The 25621-nt window shown below is 36.3% G+C and overlaps 1 protein-coding gene across 6 annotated transcripts in view; it reads right to left on the minus strand.

Annotated features, from left to right (window-relative positions):
* patj (PATJ crumbs cell polarity complex component) overlaps positions 1-25621 on the minus strand; it is a 124051-nt gene that overhangs the window by 46610 nt on the left and 51820 nt on the right. For 5 of the 6 annotated variants that reach the window (XM_077226353.1, XM_077226354.1, XM_077226355.1 and 2 more), the window contains 2 exons: positions 24283-24342; positions 19692-19824 (listed from right to left, as the gene is read on the minus strand). In XM_077226353.1, coding sequence (XP_077082468.1) covers positions 19692-19824; positions 24283-24342 — 193 coding nt within the window. The remainder of the gene's footprint in view (positions 1-19691; positions 19825-24282; positions 24343-25621) is intronic. The other variant, XR_013203339.1, reaches the window with a different exon arrangement.

Consider the following 25621-nt stretch of genomic DNA (forward strand, 5'->3'; position numbering starts at 1 on the left):
AACAATTGATGACTCATCCTGCACTTCACAGATTTTTGTCCAATCATATGCTCTCTAGAATGAAAATGCCCATCCCCAATACTATTTTTAACTGACAAGCAAATGCTGTAGCAAATTCAAAGCTATGTTCTGCCTAAACGTCCTGCTACAAAACATCAAAGAAGCTGAAACTGAATTTAACTGCCCCTTTTGCTAAATAGACATCTTATGAGAGTTTACTTAACACTTAGCCAGTGAAAAGTACAAAGCTGCTAAAGATGACATTAATTTAGTAAAAAAGTATCACACTTCATCTTTATTAAGCAGCTAAAGCTCTCGGCGCTGCACCAGATGAGATGAATCGTGTGACGTACAGCTGGGTTAGATGATGTTTTGATAATGGCTCAAGAGGGGAAAGCAAATGATCAGTCTGTGCGAGACCTGAGAGACCAACTGCTGCAACATGGCAGGATTGGTCTGTTATCGGTCTGTTCCAAAACCTAGTGAGCAGTCTACATAGGCAGCTTTTTCAGGAAGTCCATTCCATTTCATCAGAAGTCCATTTCAAAAGCAAGCAACATACTTAAGGTAACATTAGGGTAGCACCACATATATCAGGTGAGTATCACAGAGACAAAGTGAGAGAATTGTTAATTATAACTACTAATATTTCACTCAATACTTTAAGTATCAATAAAAAGTTATTTGTTATTGGCTTATTTGATTATTCTGCTTAATATTAATATGTGCTATGGATTTGTATGTGAGAGTATCAAGGCATTAGCTTAGCAACATGCTAACATCATATCAATTGAGTAGAGTCTCCCATGTCGAGTTGCTGAATATGTACATAGTTAAGATGTTGCTTTAAAAGCCATCTACCTAAACATCAAGGAATCTAGGTTTTAGGAACAGAGCCATAGGGAGAGACACATGTGGCTAATGTAAGATCTTAAATGGGCAGAACACTAAAGACACAATCGATATTTAAACTGTCACACAGCTTGATTATATGTTTGGTTTGAATGAGGAACCATATAAATGTAAACATACAAGTCTACTCTTAAAGTGCGGCGTAGGATTATTTACACAGCCCCACAGTTTTTTTTTTACCCTACCTTAAAAGTACACACAGACCTCTCTGCATTTCCATATTTTCACTAAAACATTTAGTACTCCATTTTATTTAAGCTGGGGCTGGTCCCCCCAATGTACAGGCTTTCAGCTTTTACCTATCCTAGTGGAGACATTTGGTCTCGCATGCACACAATTGCTTTATTGAGCTCATTCCTGAATTTTAAAGTATTTATGTGTCAAATATATGTGTCACACATAGTGCAATGAGCATTTACAACAGAAGCTCTAATATCACAAGACAACCACTTCAACATAACGATTACAGAGAGAGCGAGAGCGAGGGATGGGTCAATATCTCAATCATGGCACACTCATATTTCAAAATGACACTTTCATGAGTATGCAGCTAGAAACAATAGCCAATAGTGTATCACTGAATGAATTATAGTACTCTGAGGTACAGAAAGAAAAGGTTTAGCAAAAATGAGCATGAAAGAGAGAGACCTTTGCTCAAGGTATTTACTTTGAGAAAAAGCTATGTAAAGATTTCTGAAACTGATAGGAAAGTGTTTTACACATTGCCCTATTCAACAGAGAGAGAGGGAGAGAGGCTGAGGAAGAGAGAGAGAGAGAGAGAGAGAGAGAGAGCAAAAGAGGCCGAGGAAGAGGAAGAGGAAAAGAGAGAGAGAGAGAGAGAGAGAGAGAGAGAGAGAGAGAGAGAGAGAGAGAGAGAGAGAGAGAGAGAGAGAGAAGAAATTAGAAAGAGGCAGAGGAAGAGAGAGAAAGGCTGAGGAAGAGAGAGAAAGAGAGAGAAAGGCTGAGGAAGAGAGACAGGAAGTAGTAGAGAGGTTTAGGCAGAGGGAGAAAGAGATTTGCAGAGGCAGGGAGGGAGAGAGAGACACATTGTGTGTGCAGACTAGCCCACAGATTAGCAGAGAGAAAGAGAGAGAAAGCGAATTGAGATAGGCAGAGAGATATGCAAGAAGAAGGGAAACCGGTTAGAGAGAGACAGGTAGAGGGAGATTGAGAGAGGTGGAGAGAGAGACTGGACCTGAAAAAAAAGCAGGAAATACGAGAGACAGGCAAAGAGAGAGATTGGTACAGAGTGAGCGACAGGCACAAGAAGAGAGACAAATAGCAAGAGCAAGAGAGGTAAAGAGAGAGAAAGGAAGAGTGAGAGATAGAGAGGGAGAGACAGACAAAGATAACGGGAAATGGGAGAGACAGGCAAACAGATAGAAAGACAAGCACATGAAATGAGATAAATAGGGAGAGCAAGAGACAGGTATAAAAGAGAAACAGGAAGAGAGAGAGACAGGCTGAGAGAGTCACCTTATCTCAAGGTTTTTGCTTTGTAAAACTGCAAAGGCACTTTATACAAATCCCAACCGAGAGCATAAAGTGTATGTGCTGCAAAAAACTGACAGTGTCTGAATTATCCCGTTTGTGCGCTGCTCCCTTCTGACTTAAGCCATGCTGTGCATTAGCGAGCATGAAAACACACACACACACACACACACAGGTGCATGCAAAACACAGAGGTTAAACACTGCCACACATACCGTCCCTATTGTCACACAGCACCACAGGACAAATCGGACACTGACCTGGCACCATGATCCATCCTTTAGAACACCTCCACACCAGAGCTTACGGTATCCATACGACCCTGTGTGTCCGTCAGCGGTGTGCTGCCGTTAACCAGACTGACCGGAGGTGAGAAGTCATGGTGTTGTGCAAGCCGGCGTGGGCGCTCTTTCTGAAAACACCGAGCGGTGAGGAGAGCAGCGCTGTGTGTGTGCGCGCTCAGTATCACACACACTCTTACATGCTTCAGCGTCTCTAACCCTCCCCTTCCCTTGTCATTTTCTCCCTGAAACCTTTCTGTACATACAAATAAAGGGAAGATAAACCAGCATTAGATTTAATAATTACCCTAAATTGTCTCAGTCTCCTCAATGTCATGATCCGGCTAACCTTTTCTGACTTTGCGCATAAATTATGCAATGTGTGTGTAGTCATTAAAAGACGAGGCACATGGTATGCAAATGCTCCTGTGCGAGGAAAGTGGTGACTAATTGGTGACATAATTTATTCGCATTCCATCCACAATTGAGAGGGGAGGGAGTCAGGGGTCGATCCTCGGCCCTCTTGCGTTTTCTGCACATAATAGCATATTGATCCAAGTGTTGCTTGCCAATCCTTGCCATTTTCCTAATGCTCCTGCCATCACACACACTCAAGCACTCCAGTTAATGCCGCTGCTGGAGCATTATTATTCTTTTCCACATGTGAACAGCTGGAGGGTTGAGTCAGCGGAGGACAATTTGTTGCAAAATAAGACTTGCGAATTTCCAATTCAAGTTCAGAGGGGAAAATGGCTTCGCTCTGTTCTAGCGTGTCTAATATGCATCACTCTCACTCCCTGGGGCAAATCGAACTGGCAGACGACGACAAACTTGTTTGTCTGCATCGGGCAGTACATCTCATTGACAAATTTTGAATTGCAAAACCACATCCGTATGCTTAAGATTAGCAAATGTTTTCTTTACTGCATTAGGCAGCATGCTCTTTTCAGGAAAGTTCTTTCTCAATGAGATATGATATCATTCGCTTTCAGTGCCTGTTCCCCTATGTACTACATTAGCAGGGCATTCAAGAGGAAACAAGCGTCTGAATACCCAATCACGGTGAAGTGGTCTGGTTTTCAAGTCCATTACACCTGCACCAAAGCGCAGTTTCAACAACTGAGAGCATGAAACTGTGCACAACAAGTACATGACTTGAGGTTGCCCACCCCTGATGTAGGAGGAAAATAGCTCAAGCACAAACTATAAGAATATAGCTTGTTGACCTATGAAGTTTGCAGCAAAAAGCCTTAGATTGTAGCCATCCTGCAGTGTGGAATGAGAGAGTATAGACTTTTTACAACAATCAATCTCATGATGCTATGTCAGAAAAAATTTCAGGACAGTGTTGTTGTTAACAAAAACTATTTTTTTTTAAAAAAAAGACACATCTAGTCACTAATAAAATTAGTGGCAAGAGGTTTCTGACCCTTGTCCAAAATGCTTTAAAATCCAAATCAGTCTAAGCGAAATCTAAGCAGCATACTGATATTGCTTTTAAATTGAATATTAAAGCTAAACGACAATTATGATGAACGACATTCAGGACAAACTGCTCAATCCAGAAAGATTGCAAAACCCTAAAATCGGTACACCAGGGGCAATCTGCTTCATAAATACTTTAGAGATCTGCAGCTTCAACAACATGTATTGGCATATTGGTCACCATTACAAATTACTTACACGCCACAGGTTTGTTTTTCATTGATGGATATCAACGTAAAGGTAATTGTTAAACCTCGTTGGGACCATTACGATGCCTTCGATAGCATTTGCAGGATTGAAGATCACATAAGTCAGAGACTCAAGCATCAAGACATCCCTGCAGACCCCAAACAGTGACCGTGGAAAGAGATCAAGGCTCCGTCTATCATGACGCAGACACTGACAGCAGAGCGGGATGGGAGGGGTAAACAAGTGAATTAAACGGACAGATCAGGCTTAAGCGGTAGAAGATGGGGAGTCGAAACTCAGAAAGAGAGAGTGGGTGTTTAACTGAATGAGTGTGGTTGATTCATTACCACCGAGACAGAGACAGCTTACTCAACTCTGCGTGAATCTCCTTCTGAACACATGGCAGAGAAGATCAGAGTGAAAACACAAAAAATTGTCTCAAAGATGAAAATTCTGTTATCATTTAATCACCCTCATGCTGTTGCAATCCTGTATGACTTTCCTTTTCTTTGCCGAAAACAAAATAAGATAAGGACGGTTTTCGTCTATTCAATAGAAATCATTGGGGTCCAAAAAACGTTGGTAACCATTGGCTTTCATTGTTTGGAAAAAATCAAGGGTGGACAGAATATAAATTTTTGGTTAAACTATCCTTTTAAAAGAAAACATCATGACCTTCTGAAGTACGCCTTTGATTATTCAAGATTGCATTTGATGCCGTCTACATTTCACCATTTCATCTGTGGGGATGCTGGAAGACAAATCGAGAAATAGAACAATGTTTGAGAGAAAGTTTTCCTCCAGCCTTTGGTTACTTTGCTTTCAGGCAGATGGGGAATTTCATTGCGCCGTAAGGGAGAACAGTGCAGTTCTGGCCTTTAATTAGGGTTTTAAAGAATACAGAAGCTTTGTTCTTTAAACTAGGCCACTGGGGGGGGGGGGGGGGGGGGGGGGGGGGGCAATATTCTTTATACAAGGACAATCAAATCACCAGGAGCTGTTTTAATGTTGTATACACAATTTATTTTAAATCCGGGCAAACAGAACACAGTGGTAGTTGTAAATGTGTGTGCACATCAGGCACCCTAACACAACCATTAGAGATAAAAAGAGTGTACTGATTGCATACTGTCCTCATACACACTGAAGTGTCCCATGTTATCCCGTGAAATTGTGTGGTTGTGGAAACAAAATAAAATCTCCCAGTGGTAGTAGTTGCTACATCATGTCACTGTGGCGTATCACAACAAAACTAAACTAAACTAAACCAAACCAAACCAAACCAATCCAAACACTCACATTTTTTTAATATATATATAAAAAATAATAATAAAAAAATAAAAAATAAAAATATATATATATATATAAATGTGTTTTTATAATTTTTTTATTGTAAATGACTACATATTTAACAAACAATTATAATAATAAAAAAAGTGAGATCAATGAACAAATAATATCAATGCAGATAAGGCTAACCAGAGAGTGTCTTTGTTGACAGCTAAAGAGAACGACCCAAATCTTTGCAAAGGTAAGTGTGTGTTGGGACCGAGACAAGGAAACTGGGACAACGCCAGAGACTGTTCCTATAAACAGCGCTGGGGATTCACTCCAAAACACTGGAATAACTGACCTTGACCCACTCGCTCAGAGGAAACTGTCCTAAATACCCAACTACACAGCTGGCCACAGAAACAGTGGATAAACAACAAACCAAGAGGAAAAACATGAGAAAGGCGATAAGAACCCCTAGTATTGCTAGTATTCTTTTATAATTGAACAAACAGCTAAATACTAGGGACAGGAAACCATACCAACAGGGAGCCGGATTCGAACCCTGTATTCCAAAATGAGCACCACAGCTCAACGTATCTGCAGTATCAGCACTAGACTATAGTTTCGACAAAGATTTAAGCAACTGGGATTCAGCCAGAGCTATCAGGGTTAGTATTCACACTGCTGGCAGCGGCGTGTCTATGGGCGGCACACTGAAGGGTGCGCACAAGTGTGTGTGTGTCTGCGATATTAATGGCTGACTGGAGCAGGCTCATAACTCTGGCATTAGGGAGAAGACGGTGGTAATTACGACCCTATCTCTGGTCCCAGATCAGTATGTCCCGCTCCAGATAAACGAGGGCCGGCTCTGAGCCAGCACTGATGGATCGAGGAGCGTTTTCTTCTGCCCGGAGAGCAGCAGGAACGGCACTGCATCACAAAAGGCGTTCTTGACATCTCTTTATGTGCCACTGCTTCTAAGGAGGCACTCGTTCTACAAGACACAGGTTGAGCGGTCATAATAATCTTGTTTCGCTTCCAGCAGAATCCTTGGCTCGCAGTTTCATTGGGCTCTTCACAGAAAGAGCTAAAGGGGAACCGAATCGGCTCAAAGGAATGTTTTGGGTTCAATATAAAAGTTGAAGCTCAAACAACAGAATCACCACTGAATCACCACTTTCATAAAGAAAGATTGGGGTGGTGATGGCGCAGTGGATAAGACACATGCCTTTGGTGTGAGAGACCCGGGTTCGAATCCACTTTGAGACACCAACGTGTCCCTGATAAAAAGACACTTAACCCCTAGTTGCTCCAGAGGGGTGCGACCTCTGACATATAGCAATTGTAAGTCGCTTTGGATAAAAGCGTCAGCTAAATGAATAAATGTAAATGTAGATTACAGTAATGCACATTTGTAAATTTTGTATTTATTATTTAGTTTTAATTTAAAAATAATAACGAACTTACATAAATTACAATTAAATGTTAAATAAATACAACTATGAAATGAATACATCAATTAAACATTGAGATGATAATACATTTAATTCATAATTTTTGCAACTGTTTTAGTTGAATTTAGTTTTAGTGCCATCTTGAAATGGCGATGGTGGTTTTTTTTGTTGATAAATTGAAATAATTTTTGGTGAAATTTATTATTTTTATTATTTATTTAAAAAAAAGATTTGCGAGATATAAACTCGCAATTGCGTGTTATAAAGTCAAAAATGTGAGATATAAATATGAAATTCTGAGGAAAAAAAGTCAGAATTTGCGAGTTTATATCTCACAATTTTGACTTTACAACACGCAATTGCGACTTTATATCATGCAATTCTGACTTCATATCATGCAATTGTGAGATAAAAAGTAAGAATTGCGAGATGTAAACTCGCAATTGTGAGAAAAAAAGTCAGAATTGTGAAATAAAAAGTGTCAATTACCTTTTTTATTTTTTATTCTGTGGCGGAAACAAGCTTCCATAGTCGACTAACTTCTAGTGCATCATTGTAACTGGTTTTCCTTTTTAAACTGAAGGACAAATAAAACCTAATTTATGTGGTAATAGAAATTGTCACAAGTGTGGTTGATTGAATGTATTAAGGAACTGAATGTTTTGACCGCCTGACGGTGGATGGCTTCTGAAAATGAAACCATTATCTTTTGTATTTCTAAGCAGAGATGTTTTGTATAAATGATGGATGGGCTATGATTGACAGGGCCTTTGTGTGTGTGAGAGTCCCCTGTGTAAACTCCAGCACACTGAGTGCCGCCTCTCATATGGGACTCTTTAGAGGTTCCTGCCAGTCCTCTTTCTTACTTCTCCTATCTCGCTCCTGTGACACGGCGTCCTGCTAAACCAAAAATCGCATTGGGAAGAGGCCTGTCACTCATATGTCACCTTGAAGGGAAAGATATAGCGTCGTGGTTGGCATTCTCAAGCAGGTGCTTGGAAAGTGAAACGACGAACACTTGTTATTGACAGAGACTGGGATGGGACGGGACGCAGGCTGGATTCAAACCAGCCTCTCCCGCATGAGAACCAACATGTCTGGACACAAAAAGGCAGACTTTGAAAGGGAAAAAAGACCACATCGCTTACTCATGAAGAACTTATAAACACAAGCTGATGTGAGGTAAAATGATTTATTACAATCAGTGCTGTGCAAACATGCACTGAAAATATGAATAAAAATAAGTCTTTAATATTTGAAAATAAATTATTGTACTTTAAAACATTACAATGGAAAATATTATTAAATGTACTTAATTTTATTCAAATTGTATTCTTAAAAACAGGAATAAATAGAAATGTTGCCCAATTCCATAGTTATAACTTCTTTAAATGGAAGAAATTCCAAATTCTATGCCAGTATTTCTGCTGATTTCCACAAATGATACAAAAATGAATAAAATATATTTTTTTAACTTCAAAACAAAGAAGTTAAACTGAGAAAAGAGAAAACAAAGGAAGTTTTTCCAATTCCATTGATGTAATTTGAAACATTGGATAAGTAAATAAAAGATACTGATTATTTTTGCTGATTTATACAAAGGATAATTCCAGATAAAATTCCCCGTTGAAATGACCAGCACTGATGTTTTGATGTCCCTTCTGAGCTTAACTAGCTTAAGTGACCAGCAAAAACATGCTGATTCAAGCTGATCTTTTCAGCAGGGTATGAACAAGTGTACGGATGGAGATCATCAATCAAGAGAAACCGCAAAGCTCTGAACATGAAGAGACCAACCTGAGCCAAACAAGAAGACAGCAAGACACCACCAAAAACCAAAGAAGCCACACCAAGAACCGCTCAACACGCACTATAAACGTGATGCAACCAACCTTGATCACCAAGCAAGAAGGCATACAACCACACTACATCCCACAGCCTCTCGGCCCATTAAAGACATATCAACTCTCACCAGCTCCCAAACAGAAGCAACGAGAAAACGACAGAAAAGAGGAGTCCTTGACACTTTTTTTATTCCTCAGCTCTCATGATGAGAATACTATTGGAGAATCCCTGGCCATACAACAGTCAGCTTCTCTAGCCTGCAAAACAAAAACACACATATTATTTTCACTATATGTCTAATGCGTTCTGTCAGGGCTTATGCTAGCTGCATGTATGGTGTATTTTCTACACATTATTAGTGGACCGATATGGGTTCTTCATTAGCCAATGTGAGTATCTTATGAGCCAGGTGGCAGAGTGCAGAAATAATGCAGATATATACATATATGTGTACACATTTTCTTCTATAACTTTCCATAGACATAATGATTTTTTTATTGTACAAACTGTATATGCTATCCTCTAACCCTACCTCTAAACATAACCCTCAGAAAACTTTTTGTATTTTTCCGTTTAAAAAAATTACTACAACTATAGCACATAAGGTCGATCATACGGCTGTGATGATATTTATCGCAATTCTTTTTCTGCAATATTTCTTTAAAATTTGTGTTTCTATAATACATTAAATACAAATATTTTAGTTTCAATATAACATTTTATTTAATATAAAAAATATGATATAGCTTTATTTAATATAAAAAAAATTATATAGCTTTATTTAATAAATAATTGGATGTATAATATTTAATATGGAATGTAATAAAAATTATGTAATTTATGTAAATTAAACATTTAACTTATAATGTAATGTAGGAGTATTTAAATTAAATAAAATTTTATAATACATATATTTCATTAAAAGGATTTTTAAAAATTATTTTAATTTAACTAAATACAAAATATAAATGAATGAAATAATTTTATTTAATATAAAAAGTAATAAAACAATGCAATATAACTTTTTATATTTCATAAAAAATAATTAATTTTAGAATAAGATAAATAAAATAAATGTAATATAATTTTTTTAAATAAACCCAAATTGAATAAAAATCTAATATAATGTAATATTTAATTTACAAAGTAATAACATTTTATTCAAAATGTAATACAACTTGTAATTTAAATGCTCCTGGTACATTATATATTTAATTATTTTGTTTAATATACAATTTAAGACATTTAATATTGATTTAATTTCATAAAAAAATATTTGTTGTAAAATATTTCATATAAAATGTAATGAAATAATGTAATCTAGCATTTAATTTTAAACTTATCAGATCATTCAAGTCAGAAATGTCATAAAGAAAGGTAACAAAATTAAGCGCAGAATTCTCTGCAGTACTTTCATGGACACTGTATTGAAAACAGTGGCTGTGAATATACTCTGAATGTTGCTTCTATATGCAGGACAAATAAAGTGAACTGCATAGACGTTATAGATAATTATAATAGATATTAACTAAACCTCTCCTGCATTTGGTATCAGTTGCGAGCTAATTATGATATTGTGATGAATTGCGATCATATCATGAAACAGCTGCCGATTCCCCCACCTAAAGACTACTAGATACTCTAATGCTGTCCTGGTCATCAAACTGCTTTAGAGACATAAAATACCACCTTTGCAGAAAGCAACTGCTGAGGTAAGGCATTCTGCCTTTAATATATGTACATAAGCTGTCAAGCATTCAGCGACTGTCTGATGAATAATGATGTTTGGTGCATTAAACCGAACTCTCCACCACTAAAAACCCACTGAAGAAGGGCCACTCACAGTCTGGAATAAAAAAAACAGGGAGGGAGAGGGGGAGAAAGAGATTAAGAAACAGCCATTGATATTCAAGAAGTAGAAGACACAACTGAACACTTCACCCGTAAATGTTAGGTTTCCTTGATTACTCAGCGCTCGTTCTTGTTTATTCCATATATGAAGAGATAACACTGACAGCAACACTGCAGAGAATACTTCTCATTAGCTCTGCTTCATTATGGCTCTTAATTAAGGCCGGTCTGAAGAAGATTGAGGCGGCTCACCATTTTGCCAGAGCGATGAATCGCGTTCCTTCGCAAAAAAACAAAACAGGAATACTAAGTGAAGGATTTGACTCTAATAAAAGTCTTTCATTCACCGGTCAGACACAAGAAGAAATAACCGGAAAATATTTGGAGTATAAAAAGCAGAATATGAATGAAATGCATCTAAAAAGTGTATTTAAAAGTGCTCGTAAAAGAGAAATCGGCATTTTATATTAAAAATTAAATTATAAAATATTTCAAAATGCCTACACACATATATATATATATATATATATATATATATGTGTGTGTGTGTGTATGCATTATATATATAAAGGTCCTTCTCAAAAAATTAGCATATTGTGATAGTTCATTATTTTCCATAATGTAATGATAAAAATTAAACTTTCATATATTTTAGATTCATTGCACACCAACTGAAATATTTCAGGTCTTTTATTGTTTTAATACTGATGATTTTGGCATACAGCTCATGAAAACCCAAAATTCCTATCTAAAAAAATTAGCATATCATGAAAAGGGTCTCTAAACGAGCTATTAACCTAATCATCTGAATCAACTAATTAACTCTAAACACCTGCAAAAGATTCCTGAGGCTTTTAAAAACTCCCAGCCTGTTTCATTACTCAAAACCGCAATCATGGGTAAGACTGCCGACCTGACTGCTGTCCAGAAGGCCATCATTGACACCCTCAAGCAAGAGGGTAAGACACAGAAAGAAATCTCTGAACAAATAGGCTGTTCCCAGAGTGCTGTATCAAGGCACCTCAGTGGGAAGTCTGTGGGAAGGAAAAAGTGTGGCAAAAAACGCTGCACAATGAGAAGAGGTGACCGGACCCTGAGGAAGATTGTGGAGAAGGGCCGATTCCAGACCTTGGGGACCTGCAGAAGCAGTGGACTGAGTCTGGAGTAGAAACATCCAGAGCCACCGTGCACAGGCGTGAGCAGGAAATGGGCTACAGGTGCCGCATTCCCCAGGTCAAGCCACTTTTGAACCAGAAACAGCGGCAGAAGCGCCTGACCTGGGCTACAGAGAAGCAGCACTGGACTCTTGCTCAGTGGTCCAAAGTACTTTTTTCGGATGAAAGCAAATTTTGCATGTCATTCGGAAATCAAGGTGCCAGAGTCTGGAGGAAGACTGGGGAGAACGAAATGCCAAAATGCCTGAAGTCCAGTGTCAAGTACCCACAGTCAGTGATGGTCTTGGGTGCCATGTCAGCTGCTGGTGTTGGTCCACTGTGTTTTATCAAGGGCAGGGTCAATGCAGCTAGCTATCAGGAGATTTTGGAGCACTTCATGCTTCCATCTGCTGAAAAGCTTTATGGAGATGAAGATTTCATTTTTCAGCACGACCTGGCACCTGCTCACAGTGCCAAAACCACTGGTAAATGGTTTACTGACCATGGTATTACTGTGCTCAATTGGCCTGCCAACTCTCCTGACCTGAACCCCATAGAGAATCTGTGGGATATTGTGAAGAGAAAGTTGAGAGACGCAAGACCCAACACTCTGGATGAGCTTAAGTCCGCTATCGAAGCATCCTGGGCCTCCATAACACCTCAGCAGTGCCACAGTCTGATTGCCTCCATGCCACGCCGCATTGAAGCAGTCATTTCTGCAAAAGGATTCCCGACCAAGTATTGAGTGCATTACTGAATATAATTATTTGAAGGTTGACTTTTTTTGTATTAAAAACACTTCTTTTATTGGTCGGATTAAATATGCTATTTTTTTGAGATAGGAATTTTGGGTTTTCATGAGCTGTATGCCAAAATCATCAGTATTAAAACAATAAAAGACCTGAAATATTTCAGTTGGTGTGCAATGAATCTAAAATATATGAAAGTTTAATTTTTATCATTACATTATGGAAAATAATGAACTTATAATGAATATATACATGTAGCTTAGCTGTAATGCTGAATGAAGATATGATTATAAATTAAATTATAAACTATTATTTTTAAGATGCCAAGTAATACAATATGAATAATTTGAAATTAATATTTTAATACTAATAGTAATATGAATGAAAATCTAAAAAGTGTATTTAATTGTATTCAAAGGAAAACAAAATGAGCATTTGAAAATTATTAAATGCTGAATAAAACTAACATAATTATAATAATTATAATTAATAAACATATTAATTTAACAAATGAATAGGCTGGTGCCGATTATATGGAATTACTGGCCTGGCTAAAACAAATCTATCGGTGGTCAACATAAATCAGCAAAGCTCTAACCAGATCTAAGAGTTGATTTATTTGTGCGGTTTGAGGTTCTAACATCTGTGTACTGATGAAGCTTTTTTTGCGTCAGTAAAATTCTTCAGATCAGCTTTGAGAAAAGAAAAACCCGTTGGAAGCACAATTTCCAACTTTTCTCATGGAGGATTTATAGATTTGGCAAAGCGCTAGGCAGACTTCAGAGAGGTTGACTGATTTCTACTGGACGTGAAAACTGGAGCAGCCAATGAAATATTCAGGGCCCGTTTGAGCAATTCCATGAAATCTGATGAGGTCGATCTTGAAACCCTTCTTTCACAGAGAAATTCCATTATAGGCGGCTAATCATCAAAAGAACAAAAAATAGAATCAAAATATAGCACGGCCATAACATATTTTTGACACTTGCCAGGGCAATATCATGGTTTAAGAGGAAAAAAACCTCAAGAAGTGATGTCATCATGGTCAAATTTCTGCCAAGGTAAGGTAAGAGTACAGGAGAGGTCCCTCTGAAGCGGAAATGATTCAGCCATAGAGGTGCAGAGCGAGGACGGCAGCTCTGACAGTGATGCTTGTATAGGTAGCTGCTGTTTGACAGCAGTCCATTTGAATCCAGTGCACTAAACCACTGACGTCCCTGGACACACTCGGCACAGGCCTCACACATACAGACGAGTGCGCATGCGTGATAACATACACGCAGCAGGAGGAGTGGATAGCCTGCCAAACTCCTGGAATCACTGGAATTATTAATCATGCAGCAGTAATTACAGTAGGCAGGGAGAGGAAGTGACTGCAGTGGCCACTCATACATCCACACAAGCACACCACAGGAGAAAAACTGGACTGATCAGATATTGTGAAGAACAGAGGAAAGTTGGTGATAAAATCAACAGGGTGAGGGCTTTTGGTCTTGCTCGCCCTCATTATCTACTCAAAAAGGGTGGGCTGAAACTATTGTAATACTTGATATTGTGAATGCAGGTGACAGAATTTTTTTTTGCCAGAAATACACTTTAAATTATATACACTAAACTAGAGGGAAAGAGGAACAGACAGACGATAAATGATAAATAATAGATGACAAAGTTACAGACAGACAGATTGATAGAATAATTATATATATATATACACATATATAAATTAAATTGCGCATTCAATATGCACACATAATAATTCAATAATTGAAATTTTTTGTTAACATTGTCATGACACCTATTTTGTGTCACGACAGAGGATTTTTGAGAAGGTTTTTTTAAATGTCATGAATGATAGAAAAGACAAGACAAAAATAACAACAAGACTTATTTTGTCTTCATTATTGTTGATGAAACATAAACCCGGATGAACAATATCAAAGATGAAAAAAAGATTCACACTGATTTTTAAACTATTTCAATAACAATATCTTTTAACACTTTTGTTTTTTAGTTAAAATATCATAAAAACACCAGCTTTGTATATAAACAACAAGGGTGAGAGAGGAAAAAAAGATTGACTGGCATTAAATGGAGAGTTAGTCTGTTGTATTTTCCTTTGAGCACTGATGGTAAATCTTTCACCCAGTCACTTTTAAAGGAGATATGATCGCCCAAGACACCTCATGAGATACCGTCTGCCAAGTTAGAAAGACGCCCTGCAGACACCTCCTGTTTTTCAGACCAGTAAACGATGTGGACGTGGTATCACCGTGCCAGAATTCGACAATCAGCACACAGTCTGGTCCACACTGGAGCTCATTTTGGCTAAGAAGTATCTTTCTGCGATATACTAATTTACCATAAAAAATAACTTTTTCCAATAACCTACTGCTACTAAATGCCTCGAAAAGTGCAATATGTATTAGATGACCCATGGATCTGAGTTACCAATTGTGATCCATCAAGTCTAGATGATGGATGTAGACTAAAGATCCCAGACCACAAAACAAAACCATTCCTTCAGGGAAACTGTTAAAACTGATGTTGCCAAAGATGGATCTGAACAGAAAATGGGCCTTTTGGCTTCATTGTGGGGTTTCCATTGACCGTCTTGTGAATCTCTTATAATTCATCAGGCTGACTGATGCTCTGAACTGAGATAAATAGCTGCTTCAAGGTCCTTGTTTCAACCTCAAACAATAGACAGCTTTCTCCCCTGCCTTAGCCACAGATTCGAACAGATGGCGGCATTCATTCATTCTTCAACGCGTATAAATCTGATGCAGACACAGCGCCACGTCCAGCATACAATATGCCAGAATTTCGTAATTGCATACAGAGATTCTTAGGAGAGCAAATATGAGTTAAGCAATAACAGTTTGGTAATAGTGTGCAATTTAAAATACAAAATGAATGCGCATCAGCAAATCCTGACATAAAAGGTCGTCTTATCGCAGGTCCTACATTGCAAGGCAAACGCCCTATAATCCTATTGCGACAAGTTTTAAGCAAAGTTTTTAGATTGTGTTTATTCAACATTCAATAAATCCGACACGATATTACGCTTATCTTAATCCGCGAGCAGACGTTTTCTACTGTCGAGGGATTACGCAAACTGCTGACTAGGTTGTCCTCAACGCGCTGGAGTGGAAAAAGAAAAAACCCTCTAACTTAAGCAGTTCAGCATGTTGAGGCCTTCAGCAAAGCTCCAGTATTGACTTCCATCAAAAATTCTTTGACTGGATTCACAGAAGCAAGTGCTTTAGATGAGGTAACCTAAAGTAATTTATCACTGACAGATGGATGGGTAGACAAACATATGCGCACATCAAAATCACCACACCAGAAGACAAGCTTCACAGGCAGAACGGTTCATGCCACAGATAGAAAGTAGTTATTGAGCTGATCCAAAGTGACTAGAGCCATGAGAGGTGTTTATCATCTACAATATTGTCTGAATTGTGGAAAAATAATGAGAAAGTAACAGCTTAAGAAGTAGTACTTTGTCCAAATGTAGCCGTGCTAGCTAAATGATAGCTGGTTACATACAAGAAGTTGAGACAACAACGACAAAAACATAAGTGTCTAATTCAAGAGCTTAAGTTTATTTTAAAGACATTTTCATATTTTAAAGATATTTTTGGAGAATGTGGGAAATAATGAGCTGAAACTAGCAAACAGCAGCTTAAGAAAGAGTACTTTACATTAACCTTATTGGCTAAACGGTAGCTAGTTATGGCCTATATAAAAGTTAGACAGAACAACAAAATCAAATTCAAGATCCAAGTTCATATTTTAGAGCCTCAGGATGTTGACTTTTAATTTAAAATCACGTTATAAGAATAACTGAACTGAAGATACAGTATGTTGCACATAACAGAGGAGCAAAATGCTAGAAAGTCACAGTGTATGCCTGCAGCTGAGCTTTGTATGCATTATCCATCACATTGTTGTATGAATCATGGAGAAATTATGAGCTGAAACTAGAAAGCAACAGCTTGAGAAGTAGATTTTGCCAAACTTTTTATTTAGCCTTGCTGACTAAATGGTAGCTGGAGAAATTAAGAAATTACATGCACTATTTATTATTGCTATAAAGACGCTATCTTGCAAATTTTATCTCGCCATCAATTTCTATATATAATAATAATAATATAATTTTTAAACCATTTGTCTGTGATGCATTTTTGTTATTCGTAGTCCAGAAGCCACAGCATGCACAACACAACAGCCCTGCTTAATGAGTGACGCAAGAGGACAGAAATAAATATTCAAACGTGGTTACACTTTAGATCTGTAATAATTGTATTTATTATAATTATATATTCTAATTCTAATTTTATTTTAGATGTAGGCTTCCAATGATTATAAAAACACGATACTTGAGGTAAACCATTAAAAACTATTGCTGCATTCTTCCTAACGCAACATCCTTCCCTTCACAGCAGTGCGCTGTCATTTCTCCCTAAAACTCAAACTTAACGACAGAATCAGTACAAGAGGTGCATTTTTGTAAAATGCAGTCTCTACTGTTGTCAAATTGCGGGATGCATTTAATGATAAAAAGAGCTATTAAAAAGCACAATAATATGCACAAGAGCAGCAAACGCTCCGAAACGGACTGCAACGAGAAGAGAAAATGACACTTTGGGTTTCATGCACACTGAATCCTGTGCACTGCTGCAAATAGCTGTTTTATTCATTTTGTTAAAGCATTACCATTTCTTTTGCCATAGATATGTTTTTTATAACAAAAAGAACCGATAAGAATATCGGTAAAGTACCGGATCGATAAGCAGTATCGGAAAGAGAAGTAATCCCTAAAACCTTTTAAAAAAAAGTAGTAAAACCTGTTAAAACCTTAATGATACCCATCCCCAACCGAAGATACAATGTTGCACAAATGGAGAAGCTAAATGCTAACAGAAGCTAATGCTTCACTGTCATAGTATATGCTTGCCGATTTGTATTTTTAATCACTTTTGTTGCAAAAATATATTAATTTCAATTTCCTAATACATAAATCCCACTTGTTTTTAATGCTAATCTGTCATTTTTAACATGGACACTTTTACAACACAAGGAATGTGTTGTAAACTCAAATGAAACTCAAATGAAACGCGTCCAAACCGCTAAGAACGATTCAGTATTTATAGCAAGATGCAAAAATACTTGGCAAACTACATCCTGTATGGATTTAATTAACAATTCTATTTTCATCTGGAATGATTCCTCTATACGTGAAGGTCGGCGACCCTAACCTAAGTTAATGTGTCTAGCTCATGGACACAATACTGAAAGGTCATGTACAGTAAGGTTCAAACCCACCTTGTTTCAGTTTCCAATCTTCCAACCACAACACCACTTCAACTGGACCTATCCTATTCGGCATCTCCTAAACACAGCACACCTCAACACAGACTCAATTTCACACTACAAGATTTTACAAGAGGGGCTGGCCGGATGGCATCCGGGAACAGAGCCAGTCAAAGGACCGGTGGCAGACAAGAATGAAAAAGAGATTTGGAGACGCTGCACTGCCCGAACGCCATATTGAGGACCATCAAACTGGAAAGAGATAAGAGCTGCGGTGTGACGCTGAGAGAGTCTGCCAGCTCAGTCTCAGGGAATGAGCTCCGGTACTGGAATGCTGTGATGAGAACGCCTCATGATGGTTTCTTTTTAAAGATAATTTTCTGCATGTCACTTCTTAAGACACTGGCAATGGTCGGAATAGAATAATAGTGTAGTGCTTACTGCATATTGAGCAATATGCGTAATGATGAATGGTTCAAACAGAATATAGTAGTAGCCACATGACCTGACCATGCTGTATGTTTAATTCAGCAGGTGCAGCCCAGTTACCATAATGGAAATACATTTCTCCTTGTCGTCTATAATACATTGCATTGTGGGATAGAGTATCCAGTGAAATGCTCTGTTGTATAATTAGTACTTTGTAGTACGCACCATCTGTGCTGGTCCTTAATTACATATGTTTATTAAATAAAATGAATTGCATTTCAATCACAAATGATGATATTTGTAAATGATGACAATTTAAGCAAATAATTGTTTATAATTAATAATTTTATTCAATCCAATATGTATTTATTAAACTATTTATTCTTATTTATTACTATTATCAATATTGAAAATCATTTAAGAAAATATACATGTATTAATTTATTCAATTTAATATCTAATTAATTAACCATTATATTTTTATTTTAATATTTAATAATAAAACACTACTACTGATAATAAAAAAATATTATTAATTTTGTTATAAATAAGTATACTAAAATACACATTAAATCGAAAGCAGTAATGCATATTTTCTTTGTAATTGATAGGGCTGTCAATTTAAGGAAATATTTGTTTATTATTAATAAAAAGTATTCAATCCGATATGTATTTTTTAAACTATTATTTATTTAACCATTATATTTATATTTTAATATATTTAATAAATAATTATTAGTTTTATTATGGAACTAAGCACATATAGATCAAATGTTTCGGCAAATCATCTACTAATAATAAAAAAAAGAATAACTTTGATATAATTAAGTATACTAAAATTCATATAAAATCGACAGCCGTAATGAATGCACATATCTGAACAACATGTTTTCTTTGTAATTCATAGGGCTGTCAATTTAAGGAAATATTTATAAATATTCATAATTTTATTCAATTAAATATCTATCTTATTTATTATCAAATTATTCAAGCATTTTTTATTCTTATGTAATGTTATTATTAATAATTATTGCTAATTAATAATAATTATTATTAAGAATAATTATGACAATGATAATTACAAAATTAATCAAATAACAGTCCCAATATTACGTTAATCAGGTATTCGATGCATACAGAAACTCTGCTAACTCTCCATACTATATCCCAGAGAAATAGTAGACTAGTATGGTAGTATGCAATTTCGATCACAGCCATTGAGTTCAGTCTCATGTATTGGCGTGATCAGCAGACTCTCACCTTTAGCCTGCTCTTCATCCTCCCTCTCTTCCTCCTCCTCCTCCTCCTGCTCCTCCTCCTGCACTAGGCTGGGGGGTCTGTAGGGCGGGGGGAGGCGCATGGGTGGCGGGACGCCGGTCTGTCCTGCTTTCTGCTTGAAGAAAAAGCAAAGAGACTGCGTGTGAGAGAGAGAGAGAGAGTAATGCAACAGACTGTGGAAAGACACTACAAAACGACACAGGCTGACAAATAAACAGTGACAGATGAATTTGAATGAATGATGCTGGGAAAACTCTGGACGGAGAAAGATGCAATGCTTTATCGGGATAGTTCACCCAAAAAAGAAAGTTAATCCTTCTTTTGAATCAGAGCTTTACGATTAAATCCAGTTTACAAAACCCATCTAATGATTCATTCACAAATCAGACTGATTCAGTTCTTAAATAAGGACTTCAGTTTGGGCCCGTTTCTCCCACAAAGCTACTTCAGAAGACTTTGAATATAGTGCATAAATCATATGGATCCCTTTAACGCTATTTCTGTGAAGCTTTTCTATTCAATTTTGGGTGAACTATTCCTGAAAGGGCAGAGCAAACCCACTTATAAACCCCAACAAAGTATGGATAAGAGAGAATGATGATAAGAGCATGAAGAAAGCTGTAAATGGTAGGGAGTAGAAATTAGACAACAGGCTATTACGTAAAACTGCTTGTGGCGAGCAAGACGAAACAGAGGGCCGTGAGAGAACGGCGCGAGGCCGGTGGCGTGATTGATAATGAGCAGCACCTGCGCGACGCACCGATCTCGTATCTCTCACGGAGGAGCGGAAGGGAAAGGAGGAGTGACGACAGTGAAAATCGAGAAAGCCCAGGCCTGGATTTTAAGTTGCGTTTTATTATATGACAGCAGTCGTACGTGTTTTGTATTCGTTTATTTATTTTGTTATTAAAGTTGTTGAATGTTCGCCGGTTCCCGCCTTCCCACAAGATCTAACCTGGCTACACTGCTATTGTCAGAGAATGGGAATTGGACATGGGAATAATATGTGGAAAGCCACCGATGAAGTTATCATCAACATCTCAATACGAGGCACTTCAACGAACACTGTTCTATAGAATCTCAACAAACTATTTACTGATTGCGGTTTTAATGGACCCCCAAGTTCATTGGTCAATGGTCCATTCTTGTGAACAGATGTGATGTTATACATTGATATATTGCTAGGGTGTTGTGAGAAGGTTTCTGAAGGGTTTTGTTATTGCTAAAGTAGTTTTATGGGATTTATAGGGTGTTCAGAGAGAATTTTAGCATGTCTCGAGGCGATTTCAAGAACGTTCCGAGTGGTTTTTAGCATTTCTCTATGCGATTTATAGGACGTTCCGAGTCATTTTTAGCATTTCTCTATCCGATTTATAGGATGTTCCGAGTCATTTTTAGCATGTCAATGCGATTTCAAGAACGTTCTGAGTGGTTTTTAGCATGTCTCGATGTGATTTCTAGAACGATCAGTGATTTTTAGCATGCCTCTGAGATTTATAGGATGTTCCGAGTCATTTTTAGCATTTCTCTATGCAATTTATAGGATGTTCCGAGTCATTTTTAGCATGTCTCTTCACGGTTTCTAGTATGTTCCGAGTGGTTTTTAGCACCTCACCGATACCTATGGTGTTTTTAGCATATTGCGATTTCTAGGATGTTCGGAGTAATTTTTAGCACTCTCTATAAGGGATATCAATTAACATTAATTCCCATAATCGATTGTTGTTTACATTACCAATCAATTAATCGATTAATCGTTAACCTCTTAAATCCGAAGCAGGGGGCGCTAAGTTACCATGTTACTTAACAACCACTTGCTTAACCGACACAAAACACTTAGAAGCTTGGCTTTACAATGAATATAGGGAATATGACCACCACTTAACAAGTGGACTAGGTCAAGCGCAACCCATGACATCCTGAGAGGGGGAGCTGGAAGTCATTTGGCTCTGCAGTGAGCACCACTTGCAAAAATCGGGCTGTGTGCGGACATCCGTGGACCCTCCTGAGATACAAAATGTTGTACATACAGTACATGCAAAATAATAACACATTTACCAATGACAATAGGGTCTAATCAAGGCTAACCATCTCTCAATAACAGCTACTCAATATAGTAGCTCACATAAGCCGCCTCTAACAGATCTATTAGCATTAATCAGCTATTAGCGGCGCTTGCAGAAGGATGCCATAATGTTTCACTGCTCCTGAGATCCACGCTTACTGCTGATTAATAGCTAATGAATGATGGAAGAATGATATCGAGGGAGAAAGACCACTGTAGCAGTTCCTTTTTCAAATCTAAATTTAAATTTTCTTATGGAAAATAGCATCAGAAATAGGATCAGAAATAGGAAGCAGCGAGAGTTTTCCTTCAGATATGAGCTGAAAAGTTAATTAAATTTGCAGGGTGTAATTAGAGGGCCCCATATTCTGATTGTGGAGAATAATCACGTAGCCTCGGGATCCGAGTGCAACTAATGGATGAAGGAGCAATTAGGCAAATTACTGTAATTTCAAATTAATTGCTAGAAAAAAGTTTTAATCAAAACACGGCGACTCCAGAGGTATCTAGAAAATTTCAAATTGGGATTCTTCTGCAGGTCTCCCGGGAAGAGACACCATTTCTCAGAAACATGGGCTTGCTTGCGCATATTTGTCCTCTTTTCTTTCATTATTTCTCTTGTTTCTGGGATGTGGCGAGGGTTATTACAGATTGTGATGGGTTGTGCTTTGATGTGAGTGGAAACCAGCCTTAGACATTTACATTAGTGACACAAAGACATCTTGAAACAGATATAATACATACAGCATTCAGATTCTTTACACAGAGACTCAGAGTGTGATCATTACAGGCAGCTGGGACGTAATTACGGATCATTACAGACAATGCAGTTCCAGTGAGAATCATATTGCAGTGAATGCTTCCGATTAGAGCTCTAGCATAGACTGATAATATTATGTTCAAATATCAAATCTGAGTACACACTAAAAGGCACTCAAAATCTTTATTAAACCTGGAAAGCTTTTTTATTCTGATATCATAAAAAAAAAAAAAAGTTTAAAAAAATAAAAGCATTCACTTTTCTTAAAGGCCCTTTCCTTGTAGACTTTAGATAAGTATTTTCAATATTCAAGATTCAAATAAATTAAAAAATGTTATACAAAATATGTTTCGGAGCAAAAAAATTATATATACACAAACAGACTACCGATGATTTCATGTTACATTATTATCAATTATAATATATATATAATATATAATATATATATGTGTGTGTGTGTGTGTGTGCCTGTATACACATATACATACATATATACATATATATACACATATATATACATACACACACACATATATATATATATATATATATAATTAAAATTTGATTAAAATAATTGGACTACCAAAATTAATTGCGTTAAAAAAATTATTTTTTTACCATCAATCATCATTTTTAATAACATCCACTAAATATATGATAAAATATTTTTTTTATCAAATAAATCCTCCTATGCTGCAAAAAAATTTTTTATATATATTATATATTATATATATATTATATAATTAGTCCTATTATTTATTTATTTATTTAGGCATTTAAGCATTTTTGATTTTTCATTCAACAAACAGAACAATGATAACGATGATGAAAAAGAAAGATAATTATAATAAAAAAATTAAAACAGAAAATAACGAATAAAAAATACAATAACCTATGACAAAACAACAGAACATTGAGGGACAAATGAATACAAAGACAAATTATCCTTGACTGGACAGGTAATACAGGATACAAATTCGTAAATGTTATTTTAGTTATTGTTATTAAATGTTATTAAAATTAAATTCTAAATTGGCATTAACAGGGGTAATTGGCTATGAATGCTCTTGTTAGTCCTATTATTTTGATTAAAATAATAGGACTAGCAAGAGCATTAATAGCCAATTACCCCTGTTAATGCCAAAGTTATTAGTAATGGAGTGTAATCTATATTCATGTATTTAATGTTGTGCCTTAAGTTTTATTAGACAGCTGACAATAGTCAGGATAATGCAATTTATATATATATTTTTGTACTGTACGGTAATGGATATTTTATTTTAATAGGCTATATATTCATAGGATTAAGTGACTCTATAACATTTACGAATTTGTATCCTGTATTACCTGTCCAGTCAAGGATAATTTGTCTTTGTATTCATTTGTCCCTCAATGTTCTGTTGTTTTGTCATAGGTTATTGTATTTTTTATTCGTTATTTTCTGTTTTAATTTTTTTATTATAATTATCTTTCTTTTTCATCATCGTTATCATTGTTCTGTTTGTTGAGTGAAAAATCAAAAATGCTTAAATAAATAAATAAATATATAAATAATAGGACTAACACGATTAATTGCATTAATTTTTATCTCGTCATCTCATAATGTTTTAATAATTACATGCACAAAATGTACAGCCCTATTTGCAATTCCTGTCAGCATATGTATATTCATGCAGGATTTGTTGTAAAGGTGAAAGAGCCACAACTCAGAGGCGAGCTTGTGCAGAGCGCATGTTTGTACTACTCACCTGGGCGGCTTTCCTCTTAGCCTTATGCTGTCTAATGCTGGAGGCAGTCACTGAAGCAGGCTACGAACACACACACACACACACGAAGAAAGTCAACCTCACGGATAACGAACACGGACACATCAGCTCAAGAGATTTGTGCGTTCCCAGTTTGGGGCTGAGAGAGAACAAAATCAATTATCTCAGACAGAGAAAGACATCAGTCATTGACATCCCGTTAGTGTCGCTATTACTGTTGAAATCATCCAATCAGGAGGGATTAGCACACGGCATGGGAACAGCACCACGAGATCCTGCGCTTGTATGGTTGCTAAGGCTTAAGTACCCAACCTGCAGGGCATTCCAGCTAAGGACATAAAAAATCATTAAGTTGTACTGTATGAAACAACAGCTTTGCTCGATAGTGCAGCCTCAGGGTCAACACAGACAGATTCAGGAACAGCTTCTTCCCTCAAATCTCACAGATCCTTCAAATAAGGATGCTGCTAGAGGCCCATACGCTGCTCTCTGACCACAATATTGTGATACAAAAAAATCATCCAGTAGGTCTTTAGTAATACACATGTTCCCCCTCACATTTTAACCGCAATTACTATATTATATGACTTATTTAAATAATAATATCATTTCGAATTGTTAACAGATAAACATGTTGGCCAGGCCGGGTAATTGGCAGCTAAATAGCCTATGACTTTGCCAATGGATAATAAACAATTTAAATAAGTCAAGTAATTTATTGAGTAAATATGTAAAATAAATAATATATTAAAAAATAAATGACAAATACATTTGTGAAATTCTCAATTGCATATGCATTTTATATATTTATAATTACTAGAACAATACATACTTATTATAAATATTACATTTATTATTTATAAAATCCTTTTACAATATTTAAATATAGCTAATTAGATAAAACTATTTAGAAAGGTTTAAAATTTTATCAAGGACTTTGTCAATGGATAATAAACAGTTTGTTGTAAGCAATATATTGTGAATTTCCAGTAATTTGAGAATGCATTTGCATATGTGTGTAGAATAAGGTTCTGTGTGCGTTTATAGTAATTACTACTACTATTCATAACTATACTCTTAGTAAATGCATACATATTTATTATAATTATTACAATCTCTAAATGTTACAATTATATTAATTATAACATCAAATATATACACAATTAAATATAATATAATTACTACATGTATAATTTATATAGTGTATACATTTTATATTAAAAATATTACATATTTATATATAATTTTATTAAAATACCTACATATTACTATTTGGATATTTAGAACTTTATTTACACCATTAAGCAAAGTTTAGTTTCAG

Source organism: Siphateles boraxobius, unplaced genomic scaffold (assembly GCF_051911475.1).
Source record: "Siphateles boraxobius isolate OS27281-9 unplaced genomic scaffold, OSU_SipBor_1 13, whole genome shotgun sequence".
Lineage (NCBI taxonomy): Eukaryota > Metazoa > Chordata > Actinopteri > Cypriniformes > Leuciscidae > Siphateles > Siphateles boraxobius.